Source organism: Ornithodoros turicata, chromosome 1 (genome assembly GCF_037126465.1).
Source record: "Ornithodoros turicata isolate Travis chromosome 1, ASM3712646v1, whole genome shotgun sequence".
NCBI lineage: Eukaryota > Metazoa > Arthropoda > Arachnida > Ixodida > Argasidae > Ornithodoros > Ornithodoros turicata.
In genome coordinates, this window is record NC_088201.1 from 136742182 (window position 1) to 136770170 (window position 27989).

The following is a 27989-nucleotide window of genomic DNA, read 5'->3' on the forward strand; positions in this document are numbered from 1 at the left end:
ATCTGAGCGCAGGATAGGAATTCCTGAAGCACGGCACCCTCAGTGTAAATTAATTATTTTGGATATGAGTCTGCTTCCCTGCATGACAAGGCTGAAATGGGAAGAGAGAAAAAATTGGAGCGCTTCATTAGTAGCGATCCAAGTAATAGGGCAATTATAGTTTCCATAGAAAGTTGGGCTCCTAAAATTATAGTTTAGTTGTAGTTTTTCTAAACTGCAATGCAATAATCATTAATATAGTATAGGAATGCCATCGTGTTCCCGTAAAGGCGTTCTGTCTTGTGCTTTCGCGGCTTTTTGCTCGCAATGCGCGAATGGAACTTTGCCCACCCGGCTTCCGCGCCTTTTTTGCTCGCAGGTGTAGCCTCAGACAACGAATGTATGAGCATAGAAAGGGTCATGTATTACATAAGCCTGGAGGTGATGTTGAGTGGTCTCACTTATTATTTTAAAAGAGCAGTGGCAGTTTACTGTAATTCTAATGACCATGATGAGCCTTTGGGGTGAAAATCGTTAATAATCGGGGTGCTTTTTGTTGAATTTTAATGAGAGAATCAATGTCATTAAGAGTAGGACAAAGGAAATAATCTTGCGATTCAATAAATAATAGGAGTCTTTGCCGGTGTCTTCTTCTTCTTCAGACAGGATGTGATGACGTCACGCAGTCTGTAGCAATGCATTGACCGTTACTGGAAAAAAGTGTGGCAATAGAAAAATAGTGTGTATTGTCCTGGACAGATTTATGATGAGCACTGTTTTTGAATAAGAAGAAATAGTTTGATGCTGGTTTCCTTCTTTGTTTCTTTTCGCTTTTTCCCCCCTTGTCTGACAAACATGTGCTGACATGCCTGGGCTTGTTCTGACATGCTTTCCTTCTGCATGTAGTTTTTTTTCCTTTTGTACAAGGCATATTCTTGACGATAGTGCTGCCTTGAATGGGAGTAGAGCAATTCTTAATAATTTTGCGATTCATTTAGTTCAGAGAGTAACCGCGAGGGGGACAGGTGTGTGACTTTATGTCTTGCTGAACCATTTTTTTTTCCCTGTACAGTAAGACTTTGGGAATGAAATGCTACAATCTCCTCTTGTCTATGGTGTTTTTCTGCAATAGTTCCCTACGCAATCATTATAGTAGAATAAAGGAAATAATCTAGGGATAGTGATTCAATAAATAACAGGTGCCCTGTCTAGAGCGTACGCGTCCTTGAGCCACGCACCTGCATGATGACCGCATACCGAGAGACTATTGTTTCAGGTTGACCTTGTCTAGAGGAGCATTAGTGGAAAAAAACTGTGTAGCCCTGAGACAATAGGATGATGTCTGGACCAATGAGACTGGCCTGCAGGGGACGCAAGGATTCACTTCTCTCTTGGACACTGGCGGATGTAGACACGCAAATTCTGCTCCTGGCGTTGATCGTCAGTAGAAGAGCGTAGCTTAGGTGGGGTTCTGTCTGCCTCTGATGGGGTGCGGATGTGTGGTTCGTCACTGGTGAATGGTGTTCGACGATGCAGGTGGATTTTGTGACGAGCGGATTTACAATGAGGGAATGTAGTGTACGTGTCCGATGATAGTGAGCGTCTTTTCACTCTGTTCAAGTGTTCGTTTTCCTCTGTTGCCCAACAGTCGTGCGAATTTGTCCTGACGTGTCCTGACATGCCCCGATATGCATGGTTTCCTTTGTTAACGCTTTGTATTTTGTCTTTTTTGACAAGGAACATTGTCGTCTTGACGATAGTGCTGCCCTGAGTTCTGCGCGCGTTGATTTGTTGAGTGCCTAGTCCTCTTATTAGCCGTTGATGGGGTTACATGTTGGGATATTTTGTTCTTTTGCAAGTCTCATTTAGTAAGACTTTGGAATTCCTACGATCAGCTTTCATGCATGGTGCTCTTCTGCAATAGTTTCCTATGCAATCGTTATAGAAGAGTAAAGGAAATAACCTTGGGATAGTGATTCAATAAATAATAGGTCCCCTGTCTAGAGCGCACGCGTCCTTGAGCCACGCAGGTGCATGAGGACGTCATACCGTGGCTTCATTGTAGATTGACCAAAGGAGCATTAGTGGAAAAAAACAGTGTAGCCCTGAGACAATAGGATGATGTCTGGACCAATGAGAACGGCCAGCAGGGGGCGCAGGAATGCTCTTCTCTCTTAGCCTCTCGCAGGTGGCGGTAGGAGCGCGCAGAGGGCGCTATGAGCGCGCGCATGCGTAGCACCCGTAGAGTGGCGTTTACGTCAGTTCACCTCTGGCTCTCGTTGGGAGAAGACGTGCGGTCGTTCGCTCCGTCGTCACTTGATCCCTGGCTGTCGACGAGTGCGGACGCTCCGTCGCAGCGGGGAAAAAGGTGAGTGATTTACCGATGTTTGCGCGTTGTTTTACCGTGCTCGTGTTAAGCCTTTTCTCGCATGTTTAGACTTGTTTAGCGGTGTCCAAGCCTGTTGACGCACATTTACCATCGTGTGGTTCCCGCCTTGTGTTAGCCGCGAAGTGTTGTGACGCTGTGGTTAGGCCTAGTCGATTGCCTTAAGCCTTTTCCCCCAATGTGTAGTGTTTTCTCCGTGCTGTTTAGCAGTAGCGGTTAGGCCTTTTCCCCGCGCTGTGGCATGCTTAGACTTGTCGAGCAGTGTTGCCATTTTTACGTGTCGCTAGTACTTTCTTGTTCTCTGTGTTTCTCGTATAGAGCTACGATGCTGGCGCCATCTGGTGTGATGCCTTGGAACTAGCGTGCCACCTGCCTCTGCAACCGTCGTGCTCCAGTCGCCCCGGCGTGATTTCTTCAAGATGGCGTCGTTGATTTTCAAATAAATCATTTCCTACTGTCTGCTTCCTTTCTATCTAGTTTTTTCTTTCCTACAACCCGAGTTTTACATAGAAAATCCACGACAAGTATTGCACTGAGTCAGATTTTGCCAAATTTCAAAATTTTAAAAATTTAAATTTTTTAAAAATTTTAAAGTAATTTTAAAATAATTTAAAGTAAAATGTGCAATACTTGCCGTGGATTTTCTGTGTAAATCTTGGGTTGTTACATTACTACTAGTAACAGGGTGTAAAATATAGTCTAAATTCATTATTGTGATATTTGTTACTGCGATATCCTTACTTCGTGACTCTTTTTCTTGGAAACTGTATTTCCCCACAAGAACACCATGTAACTGTTTCTTGTTATTATGACACCTCTCCAATCGGATTATGACCGAAATTTTGCGGACGTTATTATGACCGCCAGCCATTGAGCTCGTCGACAGTCAACAAACTTTTGAGGATGAATAGTGAAAAACACCAATGCTTACCCACTCTTGTGACTGCCAACTGTTGAACTTGCGACCCTTGTGATCCACAAAGTACAGGGGACCAGGCTGACACGTGTGAACGATGTCGACCAACGCACACACCCCTTGTGAAGTAAATTCATTAGTGAGTCATAGCTCTTGTGCAGAAAGCGATGCAGAGAAGGACCGAAAACTTGGAGACAACACAGAGATTGCAAATTGCATGTGAAACGAAACAGTCACTTCTTACGGACAAATCCTCTGCTTCTCAGAGGTGGGAACATGTACACCTGGCCGGAAGAGGAAGTGGAGTTTTTTGTATGTTTCTCGTCAGCATGACCATTTGCTGTATGTCCAAGATTGGAGGGCAGGGACTTGGTCATATTAATGTGTCTAAAGTCTGCATTGCCACGGGAATGATACATCTTTGATATTTGCCGTTAGCCAGTACATAGTATAGCAGCAGAAATCCTCTTGTCTGTGACAGGTATCAGGAAAAAGATGGTGGCAGCCAGCAAGAGCAAAGACTGTGGCGGTTTAGAGCTGTGGGTAAAGCCAGTCACAACTCACCTGTATCACTGCGTGACACACAGTGAGGGCGACCCTGATCGACTTCTCTCCATGTGGCGGAGCTTTACGAATCATGTTTCAAATATCCATCATGGTCACGATGGACCATATTCATGCTGTCTCCATGGGCCTCTCACCGACGAAAAGCGACCCTGGCTTCTCCCGAGTAAGATATGACTTTTAATGACGAGAAAGTGCTTGCAAAGAGGTTGAAAACAGATAGTCACTGTGCTCATTTTACAGACTCTCGGCCAAAGGCAAAGCTGAATGCCATTACGCAAGCAAAGCATTTGCTGAAGGACATACAGCAGCTTTCACCAGACGTACAGACATCAGGCCTAGAGGCATTTCACAGCCTACTCATAAGATTCGCTCCGAAATCTGTGGGGTTCTGTGCTAGAGTGATGAGAAGCAGGTACAAATGCAATTCACGGCGCAGTGTGCACAAATTGAGGTTTTCATGAGCGCTTCACTAATAGAGCTTCAAACGAAGCTTCACCAATTGAGTTAAAATCAGTTGCTACATCAAAATACCACCTGTTTCTAGCACAAGTACCACAAAAGTAGCCTCTCATTTCCTTTGTTGGTGAAGCTCTCTTGAACGCTTTATTTGGATCACAGTGCATAACACAAAAAGGAACAACCTTAAACTGGCTTTTCCAGGGTGTATCTCGCCATTCTTCACTTTAACGAGAACTCAGACAGACAGCATGCACTGACCGAAGATGGGGAGTTCAGGTATCGAGTGAAAGCATCGAAAGTTCACAAAGGGGAACACGTTGCACTGCCCATCAAAGAGGAGCCAACATTTCGTAAGTATTGTGACGTGTGTGCTCCTTGGTGTTTGTCTATGCCTGCAGGGTTGTAGAGCAAGTGTGAACACTATTTTAGATTACTACAATCAACTTGTTGACAAGTGTGTGGAGCTATGCAACACATGGGCTACATTCCCCGAGGCATTCAAAGCATACTCTGGTGACGACCCTCCATTCTTAAGCCAAACAAACCCTGCCCCAGACAAGCGAGAACTCATTTACGCAAGACAACGTAGGTTGGGACCTTGCAGCTGCCTCCAGTGTACAGAGTAGCATGCATATGGTGAGCATCTGCAGCTGAAATTAAATTTGTACAATTGCTATAAACCTATTTTTTGTGAACAGTAAAGCTTTGTCAGTTATTAAGTTGCACATTTTGATTTGTCTTGTGTTCATGCCAGTGATGCTACAGGTTCACAGCAACATGGGACAGTGCATGACCATCACCACCATCTGTGGTGACCATATTTATTTTGCAGATCTAAAGCCCCTGTAGCTGCCAGATCGTGAAGGGAAGGCCTTTCGTATCGCCGTTACCACGCATGATGGAAGCACTCGTCTATCCTCCGGAGGAAGAGGCCCCCATGTCCAGGAAGTGAAATGACGATATGCTATGTGACGCAGTATCCTGAAAACAAAGAGAAATGGGAAGGCATAACTAATTTTTACTTTTGTAATATAAAAATTTACAGATATGTAAACACATGATACAAATGAGAATATACAAATACGTACAACCATGAGATAAAAATTGTGGAAATGTCACACATGCAAAATATATGTAAATATGTAATGTAATATATGTAAATATGTAATGTAATGTATGTAAATATGTAATGTAATATGTAAATAAAACGTGTATATATGCATATGTTTGCTAGACATATGTTGGTATGTACAGCCTGTGCAGGAAGTCTGTGGGATGTGGTGATTTTATGGGAATTTTCCCAGGCATCCATGGGGATTTATAGAAACACTAATAGAACAGAATCTTAAGCTGATTTATTCCAAGGACTCTCTTCAACAAACGTTCCCTAATGGCTGCTGGGGTGGCTAGGAGGAAATCAATGGTGCTCACAATGCATGTATTTCTTTTTTGCAACATGCAAATGATGACTGTAAATTGTAAAGACTAAAATGTCATGTGCTGTTTAACTTGTGAGATGCAGCGGAATTTATAACGCCCGGTTGCGCTTTGGACACGGACAGGACTTTGGAGAAAAGCATACCAAGCACTCGAGTTTTTCCTCTTCTATTTGAGTTCTCTCAGCCACCACTAGCTCAACAAGGCCTTCAGTTCCATTAGCTTGTGAGTATTGTTGCTCCCCCACAAAAAACTAAAAGAAATATAAGTGTTTGGTAAACCTTTCCGCTGAGCACTACAAATAAAACCAAAAATATTGTACGAAAAAAGCAAACAAACAGACATGTGTGTCGTTGGTTCAACTGCTCTGTTTCACCAGTTTTCTCACTTATTCATACATGAACAATAGTTATTCACTTACTCGTCCCGTTTTTTGCCCAGCAAAATTCCGTACCTCCGGTACTCTATGCCGACAACTTCTAGCACGATGGCCGACAGACACAGCGATCCGAACTCTGGATGCGCGGTTATGCACCCTGTCAATTTTCGCCGCACCTCGGCGATATCTCTGCAGCAGATATCTTCTCGCGCCGTCGGCATGCGCGTGCAGCTCCCACAAGCGCACCTGCATAGTAGCAAACACAACTTCGTGTACCGTCCAGTTAGTCGAAATTACATCAAGCGGCTTACCAGTTGCCGCCATCACGTGGTGGAGACGGAGAAGGCTCGGACGGCTGACAGTCCCCAACACCGTGCAAACTCGCACCTTCGGGAAGAACTGGCGTCTCGTACAACGTTGTCTTATTGTCCCGGCAACGCTGCAGTATCCGTGCTTCCCAGGGCGTCAGTGTTCCAAAGAACTCGTGTTCGTTTAACTGGCCTGCCATGGTCGTCAACAAAACGCCGGTCCTGTCTCTGCCTCCGCAGCCGCGCGTCCCGATCCGGTGCCGATGACCGCTGTCAACTTACGTCACTTCGGAGTCGGGCCATGAATGGATGGACGGGATCGATATTCTACGTCACGTCTGCGTCAGGGGTGACGTGGTGTCACATGGCCTCTGGGGGCCGCTCTCAAAGAAAAGGAAAGGGCTTCCTCCTCTCGTCACAAAGAAGCGGCTCAAACATGAGGTTCGCTTCAACCACGGGTGTAAAGATTGTGCAAACCCATTGTTGGACGTCCGGACCTTCGACCAACACAAATCACGCGATTTTTTTGGGGGGGTCACTAGGGTGCTCCTTTAATGCCAGGCCGCGGGGCGGCGAAGTTTAGGAACCACTGCCATACACTGTTACCATTTGGAAGCATTTTCTTTCTCGTAATCTGCCATTAATAACTGTTATTTCTACTGTATCACATAGTTGTAATAGAGGACTGTCGAGAGGTGATGTTTCATACAGAAATCAAATTTGTAGCGCCTCATATCGTTTATTTACTGTTTGCAAACATAGTCGCAAGTCTGCCTTTAATACGCATTGGATGGGTGGGTGCTGGTCTTCTGCCACGCATAACCTGCAAAGTAGCATATGCATTGTTTATTGTTTAGTGAGCATATGAGGGTTATTATGAGCCGACCACAAGGTGGGGCTGGTATCGCACAAATTGGACAAATCTTGTATATATGTGCGACAATAGTGCTGCATGCATCCAATAAAAATACACTCTTGGCAAAATGTTGAGGCACCTCACAGAAAACAAGTGTGTGGAAGTGACGTGGACGTACCAATCACGGCATTCACCCTCTGGTTATATAGGGCACGCCGAGGGACTATCTCGACGACAAATACGATGATAATGATGAGTGTGTAATATAAGTTCTCTTTAAAAACCGGGGTGCATAGCCTCTCTGTGGTCCCTGTGATAACCGTAATTTACCTTCTTTTTATTGATCGTGCTATTGCTGATAACCTTGCAAGTCCCCTAAACGACAGCCTGCTCCATATTTTTCGTTACGTTGACGTCTGCCTAATTATCCACCATAGACCTCTTAAAGGAGTACAGAGAGCCATCCAAAAAATTTTCAGGTTAAGACGTCTGATGAAAGTGTGTATGTCATTTTACCGGATAGCCCGAAAGGTTTTGACGTGTGCAATTTGTTTCCGAGAAAAAAACTCACATAAATATGGCGCCGCACGTTCACGCGGCCGAATAATGACCGAGCCAGGAGCTATGCTTTTTCAGAACCCCGGACAGCCGAGTATCAGACGGCAGCGGAGTAGCAGACAGCATGTGTCTGGATCAATCAGTGAGCGTGTCCCTTGTAGCGTCAGCGCGAGGTCCAAGGCAGATCACAGGCTGGTACTGCTCTCCACCGCCGTTGCGCAAGGTCACTTTTTGCGGCGTACTTTAAATTCATTTTCTGCCTGACTCAGTGGTACGAATTACTTCTCATGCTGCATCTTCCTATAAAACTGTTAAGTAGGCCAGTAAGATGCACCATGCGAAGTAATTCACACAACAGAGTCATAATTATCGCAAAAATTGAGTTTAAAGTACGCCGCAAAAAGCGACCGTGCGCAACGGCGGGAAACAAATTGTACACTTTTTTTTTTCTCGGAAACAAATTGCACACATCAAAACCTTGCAGTTGAGCTTTGTTGAAAACGGGAGGCGTACGCCTTTTCTGTGACAATTATGAACAGCATAAGTGTCACAGAAAAGGCGTACGCCTCCCGTTTTCAACAAATCAGGGCATATAACGATATCATTCGAGATAATGCTTGGCAGGAGCGTGCTGTGCTGTGAAGTTCATTTTTAAGAGTGTACCGGCCAAACGTTGGAATGCCTAAACGTTCCGCTTCTCCAGCATTGAGCCAAAATTCGAGCTCAGTCAGACGAAATGCCTTCACGACTAAAGTACCATCTATGCTCCTGCCCCACATGCACCTATCTCTATACCACAATGCATCTGTTCTACACAAACACCCCTCTAGGCTTGGATTAGATTAGATTGTGGAGGCGACCTTCATACATAAATTATCCAACAATGTGAGTCAGAGGTCAGTCAAACTGTCACCGCCTGGGGTCACCTTTGTTGCCCAGTGCTCAGTGCCGTTTATAGAGAGAGTATGGCCATTCTCTGTTCTTTTGCCGCCTTGTGGGTGGAGCCTATTTAACGTCAGTCATCGTTGCGCCACCCAAAAGGCCTTTATCCAACCGTTGAGTGGAGTTGAGCGTAATCCGTTAAGAATCCGCTTATCAGCCACCTGGGCAGCGCCTTTTTGATGCTGTCCGCCACCTGGTCGACAGATGCTTTGTCGCGCTCCATGTAATCTACAGAGATCGCCTGCTTATGGCCCACATCCTCTTTTGATATGGGGCGCTTTGTTGCCAAACTAAAAGAGTTCAAGTACGAAGGGCTTTCGAAGGGAGAAGTACGCACGTGTCTCCCTTCCTTGCATCGTAAACAAAACTCAGCATCAAAATGACGTCGGCGCCCTGCTGACGACGGGGTAACAGTGGAGCCCGGCGAGGGAGGTCGTTCAGATGTGATGTCGCATGACGCGCTTCAAGTTGGGCTCCTCCCAATAGCCAAACTCTTTCTATAAACGGCTCTGCCACTACTCAGGTCCAGGACTTTCCTGACTAGGTTGTTTGTCCATCTAATACCCTAGCCGCGCGGCAAAACTTAATGCATGAAACGGAATGGCAGTAACTTCACCTGCTAACCAACCATCATCTCGAATGACATCGTTGTCTCTCCTGATTTGTTGAAAACAGGAGGCATATGCCCTTTTTGTTAGAAGTATCTCCTGTATAATTTTCACAAAAAAGGCGTACGCCTCCTGTTTTAAAGACATCAGGGACGAGAACAATGTCACTCACGATGATGGTTGGTTAGGAGGTGAAGTTACTGCATTCCGTTTAATGCATTAAGTTTGCTTTGTGGTTAGGGTAGAAATGAGTTGCTAGTTGAACGCTGTCCGTGTTTGTAATCCTTGTCCCTCGTTGTTTTATTTTTTTGTTTTTGTTTAGGGAATAGCAAGCCGGCTTGCTCCATGGCTGACCTTTCCCCCTTCATCTTTCCTTTTCATTTTTTTTTCTGCCAATAACCCCCCCCCCCCCCCCCTTTGTTGCATTCTTCCACTATGCTCTACACCTTCTTGCACTCTGAGTAATATAAGCATGCAAAAATGCGGTAAGCATATACAGGGTGTCCACGCTAAGTGTGAACAGATTTTTTAAAAATATATCAATCACTTTTTCCGAGATGAAATCAATTGCAATATAGCATATGCTGAAGGGCACTCCGTAGGGGGGCATTAACAGACTCCTAAGGCAATGTCTTAATTAACTTTCAATAATTAACTTTTTAATTATAAAAGCTACGAAGTTGCTCCAATGAGAACATCTGATCTCTTCGGTCACCAGATACCAAAGCCGTTTTCAGAACAAAAATCCGTTCGATAGATCGTCCGCAAAAAATTCGTGAAGGAACGCCATTTTTTTATTTATTTTATTCATTGCGCATCTCTGGAGACGCGTCTTTCCTTCGCCCCCAATACGAGAGGATGAAAGAGCACACTATCGCCTCTTGCGTCCTGGAAAAAGATTAAAAGAAAACAGAAAATGCAGCCCAAGATAAGGGCAGTCGCGATAGAGTCACCCGATAGATTTGTGTTTTTGTTTTGTTTCCGCAAGTCAAAGCTAATCTTCGACGCATGAGGCGGCACTGTGCTCTTTCACTCTCTCACACTGGGGTTAAAGGCAAGCCGCTTCTTTGAAGATGCGCAATAAACCAAATAAAGAAAAAAAATGGCGTTCCTTCACGAATTTTTTGCGGACGATCTACCGAACGGATTTTTGTTCTGAAAACGGTTTTGGTATCTGGTGACCGAAGAGATCAGATGTTCTCATTGGGGCAACTTCGTAGCTAGCAATTTATAATTAAAAAGTTAATTATTGAAAGTTAATTAAGACATTGCCTTAGGAGTCTGTTAATGCCCCCCTAGGGAGTACCCTTCAGCAATTGATTTCATCTCGGAAAAAGTGATTGATATATTTTTAAAAGATCTGTTCACACTTAGCGTGGACACCCTGTATATATAAAACCTGTATAGTACTTACCGCATTTTTGCATGCTTATATTACTCAGAATGCAAGAAGGTGTAGAGCATAGTGGAAGAATGCAACAAGGGGGGGGGGGTTATTGGCAGGAAAAAAGGAAAAGGAGAGATGAAGGGGGAAAGGTCAGCCATGAAGCACGCCGGCTTGCTATTCCCTAAACAAAAAAAAAATAAAACAACGTGGGACAAGGATGACAAACACGAACAGCGTTCAACTATCAACTCATTTCTACCCTAACCACAAGGCAAACTTAATGCATTAAACGGAATGGCAGTAACTTCACCTCCTAACCAACCATCATCTCGAGTGACATTGTTCTCGTCTCTGATTTCTTGAAAACAGGAGGCGTACGCCTTTTTTGTGAACTTTGTTTGAACTTGCTCCGCTTTATGTCAGGCGCCGGACGCTCCGAATAAGACATCCCATGCTATACTAATATTCTAAATGTCTTGTACAACCCACCAGCAAAAACCCTATGTATGAAGGCAGTGGTTATAATTTGCTCATAAAAAACCGGCATGCCGTGCTCGGTAATTACTCAATGCAGAGGGCACATTGTGTGGTCTACATATAAAGCTCATAAGGACATTCAATCATGGTAAATTTCGAAGTGATGAAGCAACCCAGAGCGAAGTTATAACGCAAAACGTGCAATTCCCGTAGTCAAAACAATCAAGGTGGCGGTGTTGCGAAGAGGAGTTGACATACTGCTCCCTAGATGGAGACGTGTCGCACATCCTGCCATTCGGATGGAACTGCGGTGTTCAATTCGCTTTCGCGTAACTGCCGTACGTATTTTGCTTCTGAAGTGAGCAACGTGAGGAACGAAATTGCCAACGTAGTTAGCAGACGACAACCAAAAAGGGATGTCATCTGCCTATACTGGAAGGCACTGAAATAACATTACGCGGCAACGCCTCTGCATGCCAAAGCGACACGTCGTCGTCTGGGGAGCTGCGTCACAACTGCGGTTCGCAACGCAGACATCTTGGCTGTTTTGAACTATGGGAATCGCAAATTTTGCGCTATAACTTTGTGTTGCGGTGCTCATTCACTTCGATATTTACCATGATTGAATGTCCTCATGAGTTTTATACGCAGGCAACACAATGTGTCACCTGCATTGAGTAATTGGCGTGCACGGCATGCCAGCGCGGGTAGACTTTTATAGGGTAACACCCTGTATATTCGGAATATATTTTTTATGAGCAAATTATAACCGCTGCCTCCATACATGGGGTTTTTGGTGGCGGGTTGTAGACATTTAGATTATTAATATAGCATGAAATGTTTTATTCGGAGCGTCCGGCGGCTGACATAAAGCGGAGTAAGTTCAAGCTGGGAAAGGGCGGTACGCGGTGAGAATGGAGGATCATAGGTAGAGAAAACGCATCTAACAGTCTTGTTTTGGACGACCTCTAAATTTTTTATGTTTACTTCCTAACATGGGTCCCTGATTTCCGACGCATATTCTAGAATAGGACGTACTGGAGTTTTATACGCTAGTAATTTAGAATCGACAGTAGAAGGTATTAAGGACCTCTTGAAACGTGATAACTTCCTTGTGGGTTTTGAATTAACCATATCTACACGTCAATTTGGAGTTCAAGTTACCGACAACTTGGTACAAACTGCGACTAACAGTTCCTACCTCAAGGGTTGTAATTAGGACGACCCTTTTTTAAAGGTGTGTGCACTAGCAAATTATAATACCTGAAGCATGTGACATAAGTATACAGGCAGCTGTAACATTCCACTTGGAGCTATCAGAAGAACAACGGTCGGCCTCAAACTGGAACACTATTCCGTTACTGCACGCATGATAGGGTTTGAAGTCGTCTCACAGAGGTGTCCTGCCCGCTCTGCTCACATGAATGAGGCCAACAAGCAACAACCGTAGTCCGGGCCCGTCACTCTCTGCAAAAATCTGATAGTTTTTCTCTGGCATGTAGTGCCATATATTCTAACCCCATCCTTGTGATAATCATTGTGAAGTCAAGCCATTGTGATCAATAATAACCGTTACCAAGTACTTTCAAGGGACAGAAAATTTACTTTTTGTGTAGCGTGTTCAGCCGGTTCCAACCGATTTGAACCAGGTTTTTCCGCTGCAGAACTGAACCTGAAGCAACCAGACATTCTTGAACCCGAACCGAACCTTCTCAAAATAACGCTTTCAATCCATGGTAAAGCATCAAGCATAAGCGTTACACAGCTAAGGAATATGGTAATCATGTGATTCCCATATTTTGTGTCTTTATTATCTTTGTCATTATGATATTACATCATGATATTACAGTGTCTTTATTATATCTGTGATTATGTGGTAATATGTGTTTCCCAGTTTGCTATTCCCATGCACCCGTGCTCTTTTCTGCGCATGCTCACGGCGCGTTCAAGGGACACTTTGGACTTGAAACGCCATGTGACGCAGTAATCCACAGGTTATAATTTTTTAGGGGCAGATCTTGAAAGAAACTTGTGTGCAGCTAGTGTGGAGGTTGCTGCTTTCGGGGCGGAGCGCCATGAAGATGATCTTTGCACTCAAGGAAAATTTGTAGATATTGAGCATGAGAAAAAATTCTGGATTTCGGTGCGAAAAGACATCACGGACCAATTGGTATGTTGACGGTGGCGTGTGTAAACGCTTGTAGGAGGTTCACTGTAAAAAAACTACCGTAAAATTTACGTATATTTTAATGGCAGCTATGTTGCCGGACTTTTCCTGTTACAATTACGGCCACTTCTAGAGAAGTACTGCCATTAAATTTACGGTAATTTTGGTGTAACCAGAATGCTGTTTTTTTTTCTGTGAAAATTAGTGTCTTACAAAAATGCATTCGTAAAATTTACAGGGATTTTAATGGCAGTTATGTTGCCGGCTCTTTCCCGTAATTTTCACGGCCATCTGAGAGAGTCAGCTTTTGGTTGAAGTGTGGAGTGCATTAATTCCCACAAATTTGGGAACAACACTGTAGGATGTGTAATTGTGTGTCTTCTTTTAATGGAATTGCAAGTCATGCAGTAATGTGTGACATAAGTCGTAGAGTACAGGATCAAGCATTTATTGTACATACAGAGAAAAAGTGGAAAATCTGTGAAGTCTGTTGAATCTGCAGCGATCAAAACAACATCTCGAGGGAGTTGCAAAGTACATTAAGTGTATCTGGTTACCAAGTAAAACGTTCCCTTACACTTCTGCTGTTTTCGAAACAATCCCCAGAACTTCTTCGTAGGTTGTGGCTCTGTTCTTCAGCTTGCTGCCCCTGCAGGGCTGATACACAGTATACTCCTGTAAGAAAGAAAATGCAGGATACGTAGTATGACAGTGCTACCATTTGAATGCAGCTCCACATGCACACACATTACACATTCAGTATGGTGGCACTAGTACAGACACCTTTATGGTGGTGGCTGAGTCCTTTCCAATACAAGCGAAGAAATATCTTAAAGGTCAGCTCCGGGGAAAATTCAGTGTGACAGATCACAACAAAAACGAGTAGGCACAAAGGTTGGTGCCTACTGAGCGTGCCTCCTAAATAGCTACGCCCATTAAATTGTATTTACGGAGAAATCGATTTTTTGCTTTGACGCCCGATCATCCGCACAAGCCACTGACGTCACTGTCAGCTTTTGCTTTGGCTGTTCTTGGCTTGCTTACTTGCTCGCAGTTTCGCAATCGCCAGCCATCAGCAGGCTGCTTCCTATCCGGCTCCTGCTGGCTTCCGCTTCCGCCTCCTTCACAGGCTTTGTATTTCTCTTGATCATCTCGGAAACAAAACCGAGAGTCGCGCGTACGAGTCACAGCGAACGAGTACGGCTTTGCCTTTGATAGGTATATTTCGCTACGCATCGGTTTTCACTATTCTCACAGCTTGTCAGTGCGTTTACGCCAGCACAAGTTGTGCGAAATGAAGTGCTGTGCACCTCGGTGCACCAACAAGTACGAGGACAACAAACTGGTTTCGTACCACAGATTCCCTGTGGATTCTGTTGTACAGAACCGGTGGTTGCGTGCGATGAACTTGGAAAACTGGACACCACGGAAGAACAGTCGCGTGTGCTCGAAACATTTTGGCCCGGAGTGTTACGAGGATTTTCACCTGACGGCAGAATTCGGACTCCAGACGCGAAAGGCACTGAAAAAGGATGCCGTGCCTACGCTCTTCGATAACGACGACGAAGAGGAGAACGCCAAAAGACGAAAGCTGGAAGTAAGTATTAGGCCCGGATTCTCGCTCCGCCCTGAGGGTTAAGTGCACGCGCAGGGGCCCTTCGTCCATTCACGAAGCATGGACAGAAGGGCCCCTTCACGTGCGCTTAACACTCAGGACGAAGCGAGAATCCGGGCCTCAGTCTCGGTTTTAATCGCAGCCATTCATCCTTTCTTGCGGCCACCGGATTGATCTGTGCATGACCTATTGCCTTTGGCTATGTGCCGCACCAAGTAGGGGATCCATAGTGAAGAACCTCCAGACGAGGGACACGAAAAAAAAAGGGGGAGGGAAAAAATGGGTTCTGGGAGTTCTTCAGTATGGATCTATATCAGCTCGCTTGCTTCATAACTATTCTTCAAGTAGAGGAATAAGTGTCACTGCAAATACTGCCACATTATGTCAAACAGAGAAGCGGATCACGGCTCTTTTTGTGCGAGGATGTAAGAAGTGATATTCCCAGAATTTTCGTACAGGGGAAGGGGGGAGTGCACCAATATTTGCAGGTTATCTGGCTTTTTTGGCCTTATTGGCAGACAATTTGGAGGGGTGGTGGAATGTTTTCGGGGGTGTCTTAGAGGGGGCATGGGTATGCTGGAAAAATCTCAGAGTGTAGGCACGGGAGCATGCATGAAGCAGTAGCAAATCGATTGAGATTTGTTGTATGAAAATATGATGTTCCTCAGAAAGCGCTATGTGGAGATGAGCATGTTGCATCCACATTGCTTATAAAGTGCTTCATTCAGCAATTACTAACAATCTACTCTCAAATGTACAGGGCGATGTAGGGGAAGGGACGTCTTCTCACACTGAAGTGCAGCTTGGTGCCGACCCTGCAGTAGGCACTGTATCTCAGCAGAACCAGCATTCGTGGATACAGGTAATCAAGAACGATGTCTTAGTCTCCAAAGGTTGCATGCAGGTCGTGAAATGTCAAGAAAAGAAATGAACCTTTTTCTTTGGTTTGGCAGAGCATGGGATGGGGCCATTAGAAGTGCCGCTGGAGCAAGCTGCACGGTGCCCTCATTGCCACCAAACACTGCCTGCATCATTGAACATCGATGCACCTGGCACGTACAGTGTGCAAGCACGTTCTAGTGCAATCGATGGTACGGCACACTGACTTCAGCAGTGCTATACTATCTGTCAGTTCTATTGAAGACTATTGAGTGTGTCCAACATTCGCACTGCAGAGCCCAGGCTTCAATCTAATCCCGAAGAGGTGGAGGCCCCTCCAGACGTTTTCAGGGCATCCACGCCAGTGATCGAAGGAGACATTCAAGCCTTTGACGATGACATTATTGAGTCTTGCTTCGTCGAGGAAGTTCCCCATGTCACCATTGAGGCAAGGTACTACATGAATGTGGTGATAAGGGAGTAGAAATGGTGTGATTCTCAAGATTTCAGCTGCGTCCTGCAACACCAATTGTTCAGAGTAAGAGGAAGTATGCAATGTTAATTACAGTTAAACGTCGCTATAACGAAACTCACAGGCAAGACGATTTTTGCCAGGGTAACGAATATTTTGTTACATATAGCCTGACAAAATGTGTTGGTCATTTGTGGCAGGGAATACAAATTATTACGCTCTACCATTAAATTTAATGGTAGCGTTCAGTTGTATCGAGTTTTGGCTGCACTACCAAAAGCGACTAATACAGGGACCTACTTTTCGTTCTAGATAATTTTAGTTTTCTCTACGATGTACTGATCACAGTTGTTTTGAAACAGAATGAAAGAATTTATGCTGTAACTTACTAGTAACTATGGTAAAATTATACGGTACTTCCACCTTTCCCAATTATGTTGCAATTAATCTTCTATACAACAACAACTTTATTTTTAAAATAACGAATGGGGAGCTTCATCGCCAGAGGCAATGTCTTCTGTACTGGCACGAATGTACGTACTCATAATCAGGAACAGAATTGAAAACCTCATTTTGACCAGTGGTGGTTTATGTGCATATAATTGCTGTGGCCTGTGGGTGTGACATATTTTTAGCCTTTGAGGTAGAGATGACATTTTATTAATATATGCTCAAAGTATGTGTAACATCACCTCATTTGTTTTCACTCATAAATGTTAACTCGTAGGCACTCTCTATGCAGTGACGACAAGGAAAGCAGTGAACCAGGCTTCATGGGAACAGATGACACCTATGAAGAGGAATGGTGAGTCTTTGTGCCCTTACAGTTTAAGCTTGCAATGCGAAACAAAAAGCTTCTCAGAGCTCTTACATAAAGAAATTGAGAATTTGCATGTGCTACTTTCTATCAGAAAGTTGTATGATTACTGGTTACACATGAAATACTGGATAGCATGTGCACATGTACTATTTGGCAAGAAGTACAACCGCTCCTTGTAACTACAGGCTTGACCCAAACGACGTTTCCTTCCACCCAGAGCAGAGCAGTGAAGGGGACCGGTGAGTGCTACAGGTGTTCTGTGGGAACATAGTGGGTTGATTGGGGTGTTCTTATCTATGCTGTGTTTTCTTTTGTTGATTCAGTTCAGTAATCTTCATGGAGGAACCTGCCACTGGGACTGCGGATGATACAAAATATATTGTATTCGAATCGTGTCTCAGGCAACTACTCCAGAGATGTCCACAGTGTGGCACACCAGGCTGTGTCGTGACCCTTAGAAACTTTGGTACAATGGTGGAGGCAACAGTGACTTGTTCGAAACAACATGTCACACTGTGGTCAAGTCAGCCAATGCACCACGGCAAAGCCCTGGGGAACATCCTGTTGTGCTGTGCTATTTTGTTTTCGGGCAGCAGCCCTACCCAAGCACTCAGAATGCTTCAGTTCATGGGTGTTCAAAGCCTCCAAAAGACTCAGTACTTCGAGTACCAGCGGTTCTACATGCTGCCTGCAGTAACTGAGGTTGATTGCAAGCAATCAGATTGAATGCTCACTAAGTGTGAATCTTCGACGCATGCACAGGTGTGGCAGTCCGAGCAGGCTATGCTGCTGGACAAGCTACGGGGCCAAGAACTTTGCATTGCTGGTGATGGTACAGCGGATTCCCCTGGCCATTCTGCTGTTTTCGGCACATACTCTCTCTTAGAAACTGGGATCAACCGCATTATACATCTGGAAATAGTAAAGGTAAATTGGTACCATAAGCATGAAATGTATTAGTTAATACAGTTTGATCAAATTTTAATGCAAGATTCCCATTCTTCTAGTCCACTGAGGTTGACTCCAGTAATCGCATGGAAAAGGAGGGCTTCCAAAGGTCACTAGAGTATGTTTGCAAACAGGGAATGTCAGTGGGCATGCTTGTCACCGACAGACACAACGAAGTGAAGTCTTTCATGAGGAAGGCCCACCCTTCGGTGAAACATCGGTTTGATGTATGGCATGTCGCAAAGGGTAACAACACATTATTCCTTTGTGCTGAGTAGTGTGCAGCATACATATCATATTTGTAAAATTTTTCAGAGGCAGAAGGGTAAACACAATACTCTGGATTTGATTGTTGTGAAATGAGGTTGGACTAAGTTCTAGCTACTCTTTGACCAAAAATGCGAGCAGTTGTTGATGTATCAATGCACCTATACTTGCTGCAGAAAATACTTGGGATTCCTCAGACTTTTGGATGAGCAAATGCGTGTTTAGTGTCTGCACATATACAAATGCTTGTAATATCGTCAAAGAGGGCAACAAAATGTTTTGTCAAAGTTCAGTTTAGTGGAATGGTGCAATTTTCAGTTGCGTTACTGTGACCAACCACTGAGCGGTGATGTCATTTAAAGGACACATCTAAAATATAGCAATTATAATTTCACATTTTTATTTTGCAAATTCCTGCTAACCTTTTGTAAATTTACGACAGTACGATTTTTGCATTATGATGCCTGACTGTTGGTTTTGCCCACACACCATTACCTACATTATAAAGGAATGTATTCCTTAAAAGCAGATGTTATGCCATATGCAGGTATCAGGAAGAAAATTCATGCCACATCACTGGCAAAGAAGCATCAGGTTCTGCAGAAATGGTGCCCCAGTATCCTGAATCACCTCTATTGGTGTGCACGAACCAGCAATGACAATGGTGAGCTTGTCCTTGCTAAGTGGCTCACCATTCTACGGCACGTGATCGATATTCGTGAGCATCAAGGCCTTCATGCAAGGTGTGCACATGGAGACATTGGAGATCGGCTTTGGCTTCATGAAGGTAATTTGCAGTATTTCAAGGAAGCAGGGATAGCTAAGCATTCCTGCATTCCTCGCTTACAGGGACAGAAACGTTCAAAAAACTGGAGGGGATAGTCGCTGCACCTCACCTTCTCAAAGACATCCCATCGCTCGCTCCCAGCAAGCAAACCTTTGGGCTGGAGGCATTTCATGCCGTGATAATTCATTTCGCCCCGAAGTCCTCAAAATTCACGTACAGTGGGATGGCTGCACGGTAGGTGTTTGCTGGGAAACGCTGTATACTAACTCCTTTTGAATAACTGTAGGGAGTCTAGTTCGGGTCAGTTTTAATATTTCAGAACTTGTCAAAGACACATATGCTTTGTATAAGTAACCTCCCAAATCTTTTCATATTGATAACAAAACTATACGAAATGAGATTCCCAGAGTGTGCAAAGATATGTCCCCCTCTTCGCAGGAGCATTGCACTGAAGGAACAAATTAGTTTTTGTCGACGCTGTAGCATCTGCCATTGGTCAGATCGACTTCTTATAGCTGCCACTTACACACCAGCTGTTTTTCGGCTAACATGTTACATTAGAGAGGAAGTTATATGCGCTTCCTGTGCTGCCTTAGAGCCATTTTATCTGTGGTTCGTATATGATTTTTGAAAAATCAGAAATTGAAAATTAGGAATTCTAAAAAAATTTAATCAAAAAGGATTGCCTACAATTGTGCTATTTTAGGTTTTCCAGATAAACCTTCATTAAAAACATAATGAATGAACTTTAGCTCCTCATGTGAATTAGGCCCACAATATGCTATCTCATACATTTTCAACCAGGCTATATAACCTAAATGCAAAAACCACATATAGATGCTCTGATAGTTTTATTATATATAATATGTGTTCCAGATTTTAAGAAGAACACCCTGTATGTGTCACCCCCATTGGAATTTATAGCCTGTCTGGTATTACAGAAGCATCTAATGTATTTGACAGCAGCCGTGCAGATACCCTTATAGACACCTGGAGATATCGAACTCTTTATGCCGCTGAGGAGCTAACTCGTGTCAGCGTCCAGCAGTCTGTGTTCATGGAAATACTGACCAGTATGTGGTTTCCAGAACGTATATTGCAGCCTTGCACTTCAACCACAATGCAGACAGGGCTGTAGCCAAATACATTGTGCGGTGCTCAAAAGCTCGGAAACACTGGACATTGGCTGGTGTGAAAACAAAGGCTTCGTATGGTGAGAATATTTTCATTTAAAATGTAGTACCACAAAGAGCTCTCAGCTAATACAGTACAATCTGTACAGCAGTTTTGTAATGGGTGTTCTGAGGGAGAGCGCTTAGAGCTTGAGGCATGCGCTCATAAAAAATTCCCAAAGCTGAAGTTGGAGTGCACTGTTTTGGCCAGTGGAAGGTAGAGTGCATGCTGCAGAGCGCTCACAGGCTACCAGTTGAAGATACCATTAGATTTAAGAGCACTGCTTCCACCTTATCTGTTCCATCTCTTAGGTGTTTCCCTGCTTTGGGCGTTTATTGATTTTAGTGTCAAGCCAACAGCAGCCCAGTTTTTAAACCGCTTTGTATTTGTGGAACACACATTGTGTCTTCACATAAGGATGCACGCGTGCAGTTATGTACTACCGAAATGAGAAATTACATTGTTCCTTTAGTGCACAAGCCAGTTCCACCTGCTTTAGATGTTCTAAAGATCCTAACTTCCCGTCAGGCTACGTCCAGAAGCTTACCGACACCGTGCTTGACCTCTGTGTGCGGTGGCCATCCTTCACTGTGGCAAGGCAAAATGTGGAGGAAGCCGTTCATGAGACCATGAGCAGCAGATATGGTCCTAAGCCCCAGCTGGAAGAAGCTAGACAAGCTCACCACAAGAGATTCAGCGAATGAGTGGCAACCCTAGTACTAACTGCAAGTGGGGAACATAGGGGTTTTACTGAAAGTGAACAAAGAGTCTCATTCCTAGGATTTTTGGTTCTCAGTGCTTCGTTTGTCATGAATCGGTGGCTTCTGCAGAAGCATGGGAGGTGGGAACAAACAATTCTTTTTGGTGCACATGGTGTGGTGCATTGCGTTGTGCATGATACCCACGTGCAATAAGGTAGGGTTCTGTTGATGCGGTGAAACACCAACACATTCCATCATCATAAGTCTAGTTGCTGTTTCATGTAGAATCAACCTGCACTAAAGGGAACATATTTCCAAACCGCAAATGAGCGTGTACTGTCAACCCTCCCAGACTCAAGACTGACGCAAGTAGTTTTCATTTGCAACACTGCAGCACGACGACTTACAATGCAAAATGTACATTGAGAGCTGTGATGCTAATTCAAGTTAAGTCAATTTAGTACACTGCAATGGCGAACAGAGGTGACCCAACAAGTAGGCAGCACGAGAAGCACATAGCAGAAAGCAACAATTCAGTAACGAGAAGTTACAAAATTTCAATTTGCCAACTTCGCACAAAGGTGCTTTTACTGAACGTACTAATCGGGAAAGTAAAGTAGATGGGTGGTTGTTTATCACAAAATAATGCAGGTAAAGCGAGCAAAAGTATCAGAGTACTATTTAGATACGTTTTGTGTATGTCAAGCGAAATATCAGATGCATTTATCTGTTGGTGCTTTTATGTGCAACTTGGTTACGTTGATGAAGACTAAATCTTTGGCCTGTATTGGGGTATACGCCATTCCTAAGCAGCTTCAGCTGTACTCGTACTACCCAACTAAGGAAAACAATCTCTGGCGACAACACAGGCACTACGAAAACTTTGCTTAGGTCGGATGCAGAATCATTTATTGGATTGTTTCAGCTGTCATCCCTGTTCATTTGCGGTTTCTTTGCAAGACATTGCGAACATGCCAATATATTACAACAGGACTCCAAACCCTTATTAAATGGCACCACACTCTTGCCATTAAGGAGAAGACAAACCGGAAACAAACTGAGCTTGGACGTGAAACCCCAAAGAGCAAACTGTTGGTCAAAATGTCACTACTAAACTGGCAGGGGAACATGCAACCAGAACAGAGCATTGTCCATCATTCTGTGTACTTTATCACCTGTGGCGAGCACTACGCGGGCAGTTCCATGACTTCAATGTAATTTTATGCCACTTCTGTGCAATAAAATGATGTGAACTAAACCCGAGACAAGGAGTACAGAGATATTCTCTATACTGATTCCCGAGCATGGAGAATTTGCACAGTGCTTTTTCTAACGTTAAAATTGTATGTTTTCCCCTTTTCTGTATTGCTCCTGAGCTCTCAAATGCTTTGTACCCTCATGCAAGTATGTTTGTTGTTGTATCTGATATATGCTTCGCTGCGCTTTTGTTAACATGGCTGTTTTCACAAACAATATCTACTAATTAATTTCGGGAAATACATTCGTCGGAGAATCAGGGCCCGCTTATACCATCATACAAGCGGGCCCAGAAATCTCAGCCGCCAAACTTGCCGCTCCTGGTTGCGTGCTCGTAGGTATACGTAGGTATACCTACAGTATATGCACGTTATCATGGTGTTGCCAAATACGACTCGTTCACACGATTGTTATGCCAACTATTGCCCCTGGAATGTCAAACGCCGGGCCATTTACGCATTCCAAAGTAGATATGTGCGTGCTTCATGGCTTCGCAAGCAGCAAGTCAAGCAGCGGTAGTGTCCAACAGTGATTCGACGGCGAACTCTTGAAATTAAACAAACAATCTACTTACTTTATCAAACGTAACTACAATTGGAATAAAACTATCGCTTCCGTATGTAGGCGTACCTCATCTGGTTCGCGAATACGTGACGTTCACATGGTGCTCTTCGCTAGTTAGTCGCAGCAGGCAACGCGAAAGCACAATTGCACGAATCATAATTTCACAGGTGGTGTCTACAACGTGTTGTTGGGACTGGCAAACAGCAAACAAGCAGACAAAACAGCAACAATAACGCTGCAATGAAGAAGCCTACGTTGATCGAACAGACGCTCCTCGCTACCATCACCCAGTCTGCGTTCCCGTATGTTCCGTAGAGAGGGAGGGTCGCTAAAGAACACTGACATCGCTTACGTCTCTGGTGTAGATCGCCTCAATCAATGCCGTCATAAAAATGGCGACCCCCATGTCTGTTTCAGTATGTTTAATTTACGATTTTTTAAAATCTGGGCCCTTTTTTTGGAAACGAAGGGTGATATCTGATAGAGCTCGACATGGGCTACCAGAATATCATCACAGTTTCAAAAGGTTAAGGTAACCCGGGAGCTGACCTTTAAGGTCTTATACTGGTCATAAAGATCCTAAATCACTCACATTTGATTTAAATCTTGTTAGACATTGATGATTTTGTGTGGAGTGAGTGTTTGAAGATGCAATGATGTAAGATTGTTTGTCATTATAGATGTGGTCTAAAATTGTTGTAAAGAAGAATATGTTTGGTTACAAAATAACCATGCTTCACTCGTATAATCACAAATGTCACCGAGATTATTCCAGGAAATACATGCCAAGCAATTCAACAGGTAGTTCCAATCACAAGATATGTGTTAAATGAGAGAATCAGCAACGCCGTTGGTGAATCAAGTAAATATTATTAATTTTGATGACTAGGTGCCACGAGGGATGCATGCAGGAATGAGAAGGTTAGTTTACGGCAAATCACTGCACTAATCTCACCATGCACCAGAGAATTGCGCGCCTGTGTTTCTTACATAAAATATGTACCACATAAATTCGCTGCACCCTAATGTCCTTCATGCTGCCACATGCACGTCCCACACCTGTACTACTCATCACCGAAAAAACAAAGGGAGAGAAAGCACACAATTTTTATGTTGAATCTAACACTGATTTCTTTGTTCTGCGCACAAATCATGATTGGAACCACCTCCCCATTTGCCTCGCATCAATTTTACCCACTAATCATTTTAAAATAACATACTGCAATTACGTCGCACCAGTATAACATTTTGTAATCAAAGTGGACTTTCTTTACTACTCAGTTTTTAGACTATAGTCATAACAAAGAAACAACTCTGTAATGCTTCTTGCATTCTGAATGAATAAATACTATGGAGAGCAGAGCACAGCATCGCGGTGCACCAGCCTTAGAGAGGGTACCACACTTTCTTACTGCTAGGGAGAAACAGAAGCTGGGTGATTTCACGCAGGATAAGGCAGGGTGGTCCGGTCGACCTCTCAAAATTTTTCTTTCAAACGTATATTAAAGCCTTGTCCCAAAGAGGCATATTGGCGCTGAAAGTAGTTGAAATTAATTAGTGGTTATTTCTCAATGAATAATCATTCAGATGTGGGCATTTCGACCACGGCACTTCCTACGCAGTTTGACGCCACGTATCTTCATAACTATTTGACATATTCAGCTGAATTTTCTTTTCACGTAGTGTCTCGGGTGGATAGCAATGCACCCTATGTTCTGAGGATCTTAAGGTTTGCCCGTGAGGAGATAAAAAATCGCAAAGTTACCTCGTTATGCCATATTTGTAAAATATGATATGGTACGCCTTGGGAACCTCACAACTCGGCCCCCAGTTGTGATACTCGAAAATAATCTACATCATTGTGTTCGTCTCGAAATGCACTTTCTCCGCATAGCGAGTACATCGTATTGCGAGTTAGAGCAACGCCCCCAACGGTCTTTTTGTGAAGGGTATCTACGGAAAATGCATAAATTTGACATCGCGCATCCCATATATTCCCACCCGTGACATTGTTCATTTTACTCACAAACGTTCTTCATGACGACTCAAACCAGCACATCAAAAAAATGTTTGCTTCAGAGATGGTCGAAATTACGTTGCGAACGACATTGTGTTACGGACGTAACTTCGACCATCCCTGAAGCATTTTTTTAATGTGCTGTTTTGAGTCGCTACAAAGAACGTTTGTGGTGTGTGAGTAAAATGAACGGTGTCACGAGTGGGAAGTGTATATGGGATACGCGCTGGGGAATTTACGTGTTTTCCATAGGCACCCCTCATAAAAAGACTGTTGGGGCCGTTGACCTAATTCACAATACGATGTACTCGCTAAGCGAAGAAAGGGCATTTCGAGATGAACACAATTATGCAGATTACTTTCCGGTATCATAAATGGGGGACGAGTTGTGAGGTTCCCAAAACGCAGTGATGGCCACTAACTACTTCTACAGTAGTTAAACTATAACTACTAACTACTTCGCAATGGAGTAGTTTAACTAGTACTACTTTTCAGGAGAGTAGTTAAAACTACTTCTTTCATTACTGCAATATATTTTAACTACATCTATAACTACTTAACGTTGTCCATCAACACCGATCCCTTGTAGTGTTCTTGGACACCTAAATATGAATCACAAGCAGTGATAATGATATTTAAAATATACTCTTGTGCCTACGTCGCTTAATTCACATATTGTCGTAAAGTCCACTGCCTGACTCTTGTATATTATGCGCTGACAAAAGAGCTTGCTGCGGAGTGAATGCTTCCGCTTACGACGGACCATGTACGCGATTTACACTCAGACTCCTTCGCAACAGATCAATGCACCACGCACAAATATGGTGGCGGGTGCCGATTGCGCCACTGTGGACCGTAAAATATTTTGGCTTAGCCACGATGATCGATCATGTAGCCACTCTGTGCGGTTTCAATGTAAATTCATGCAAATGAGGCTTCACTAGACAAGCATTAAAAGGGCACAATTGCTCTACACCTCCGTTCTCATCAAACATGTAGTTCAAGGTAAAAGTCGGAGGCACAGTCGTGTCGTAAAGCATGCGGCAAAATCGGAAGTATTTGTTTAACTACTGTAGTTAACTACTCGAAATAGCAGTTTAACTAGTAGTTGCGACTACATTTCTGCAAGTAGTTGATAACTACTTTTTAACGACATTCAGGTAGTTTAAGTAGTGGTTTAACTACATGTAGTTAACTACTGGCCATCACTGCCCAAACGTACCATATTTTACAAATGAGGCAACTTTGCGATTTTTTATCTCCTCAAAGGCAAACCTTAGGATCTTCAGAACTTCGTATGCAGTGCTACCCACCCCAGACAATACGTGGAAAACAAATTCAGCTGAATATGTCAAAAAGTTATGAAGATACGCGGCATCAAACTGCGTAGAAAGCGCAATGGTCGGAATGCCCACATCTGAATGATACTGCATTAAAAAATAACCACCAATTATTTTCAGCTTCTTTCAGCGCCAATATGTCTCCTAGGGACAAGGCTTTAAAATATGTTTGAAAGACAAAAATTGAAGAGGTCGACCGGACCACCCTGCCTGGTACGGCGTGAAATCACCCAGCTCTCAATATATTAAGACAGGCAGCTACATGTACAAGGCTAGCGACCAGTAGCTTTACTCAACGACTTTGTTTCCGACAAAAAATAAGGAGAGGGACACCGAACATTATCAGCCATGCTATGCACGTATTGCAGCAAATTCTAAGTGGGTAAAAAGGCGCGATTTCAATCGCAAAGGAATGCTGATGTTCAAGGGTGGACAAGCAGCATGCCAACACAACAAATTACCCTAATTTCATGTGAAGTTATAAGGGACACCATCTCCTTATGTTCTACCTTTCGAGACATAGGTGTGACATTTAAGTTATGAACACTACAAGCATGTGTTACAGTCACTAAAGAACGGCGGTACAAACGGCCAAATAAAATACGCCGGAATTATATCACTTTCTAGTTGAAATGTACTGCTGCAGAGTGAAGGATTGAAACGATAAGGTGATGCACGAGCGATTGATGATGAAAATGGAAATACTCACTTTGTGTCACGAGAAACCGTGCAAAATAGATGCCCCCTCGCGGGTCTTCTTTCAGCAAGTGATCCAAGGCCAAGTGTGTCTTGGATGCCTTTCCACGCGACTTGGCCAGGAAGGATGGTGTGCCCAGAAGTGACCATCTCTGCTGGAACAGATTGGAACCGAACAAATTAGGCAGGCGTCAAGAACACGTAAAACATGTTCAACAATCACGACATCGTACAAGTAACACCACATTGACAAGTACATACGCATAGGAAGCACATCATATGTCCTATACGCATGTTCTTAGATCTTTTCACTTAGAATACAAAATTTACAGCAGAATGGTTTAGCATTCAGTATCTTGAAGTATCTTGAAGCACTGAAGTGGGACAAAGAAGTAAATCTAACACATCCAGCAAGATAACTTACCTCCAGGTTACATCAGTGGGCATGTGCGCACGGAGCTTGCTCAGTTTCTTATAGCCGGCAGCAGCTTCAAGTAACGGTGCCTGGAAATCGTACACAGGATCTTTTTTTTTTCGCGTGGAATAAGGCGAAAGTACGCGTCTTCTGGGAGTACAGTACGTTTATTTTTGCTCCGCCAGCAGGTTTTGAACTTCTAATCTGCTCCGTGACGGCCCCCTCGTTGTGCCTAGTAAGGAAGACGTAATCGTGCAATAATTAAACGTGCACTGCGGATACACCTTTCGGCAATGCGAAATATGATGAGAGCGCAATGTGACGTGAGTGTTGAGACACAATAACGCTTGATACATACCTGCAACCCGCTGCATTTGGACACATACAACTTGCATCGACTTCCCCGTCGCCATTTGCAAACGCCGTCTGTCAATTTGGAAAATGACGTTGGCGATGACGATGTGTGCGCCCTTCGCCATCGTTGACTCTGCAAATGCCGCCGATGCGGCTACACTGCTGCCGGCAACATTGCGCGCTGCAGCCCTGTTCTGTTTCTTATTGGCACGAATTTTTCTGTCCGTTTATGTAATCTCTGTGTATATTAGAAATCCG

General features: G+C 43.8%; 3 protein-coding genes and 2 long non-coding RNA genes across 6 annotated transcripts; 3 read left to right on the top strand and 2 right to left on the bottom strand.

The window, feature by feature from the left end:
• Positions 1 to 1385: 1385 nt before the first annotated feature.
• LOC135378640 (uncharacterized) lies at positions 1386 to 2826 on the top strand. The gene is made up of 2 exons (XR_010418508.1): positions 1386 to 2347; positions 2684 to 2826. It is a non-coding gene; the product is annotated as an uncharacterized LOC135378640 (long non-coding RNA).
• Positions 2827 to 3545: 719 nt separating this feature from the next.
• On the top strand, positions 3546 to 5502 carry LOC135378638 (uncharacterized). The gene is made up of 5 exons (XM_064611724.1): positions 3546 to 4011; positions 4089 to 4260; positions 4509 to 4657; positions 4737 to 4943; positions 5140 to 5502. Exons 1-4 carry the CDS (start codon positions 3777 to 3779, stop codon positions 4931 to 4933), a joined length of 753 nt encoding a protein of 250 aa, XP_064467794.1. The 5' UTR covers positions 3546 to 3776; the 3' UTR covers positions 4934 to 4943; positions 5140 to 5502.
• LOC135378639 (P2X purinoceptor 7-like) lies at positions 5123 to 6722 on the bottom strand. Of its 2 annotated transcripts, none has more exons than XM_064611726.1 (3): positions 6435 to 6722; positions 6199 to 6369; positions 5123 to 5288 (listed from the first exon to the last, which is right to left on the bottom strand). In XM_064611726.1, the coding sequence occupies exons 1-3, from the start codon at positions 6629 to 6631 to the stop codon at positions 5129 to 5131; spliced, it is 528 nt and encodes a 175-aa protein (XP_064467796.1). In that variant the 5' UTR covers positions 6632 to 6722; the 3' UTR covers positions 5123 to 5128. The 2 variants fall into 2 exon arrangements, with proteins under 2 accessions (XP_064467796.1, XP_064467795.1); XM_064611725.1 differs by having other exon boundaries at positions 6166 to 6369.
• A 7173-nt stretch (positions 6723 to 13895) lies between these two features.
• On the bottom strand, positions 13896 to 27267 carry LOC135369634 (uncharacterized). The gene is made up of 3 exons (XR_010415104.1): positions 26976 to 27267; positions 14004 to 14101; positions 13896 to 13922 (listed from the first exon to the last, which is right to left on the bottom strand). It is a non-coding gene; the product is annotated as an uncharacterized LOC135369634 (long non-coding RNA).
• On the top strand, positions 15786 to 21304 carry LOC135369618 (uncharacterized). The gene is made up of 12 exons (XM_064603120.1): positions 15786 to 15903; positions 15995 to 16132; positions 16217 to 16373; positions 17135 to 17197; positions 17398 to 17451; positions 17536 to 17914; positions 17975 to 18139; positions 18220 to 18406; positions 18975 to 19214; positions 19277 to 19448; positions 20303 to 20427; positions 20916 to 21304. Exons 2-12 carry the CDS (start codon positions 16003 to 16005, stop codon positions 21089 to 21091), a joined length of 1848 nt encoding a protein of 615 aa, XP_064459190.1. The 5' UTR covers positions 15786 to 15903; positions 15995 to 16002; the 3' UTR covers positions 21092 to 21304.
• Positions 27268 to 27989: the final 722 nt, after the last annotated feature.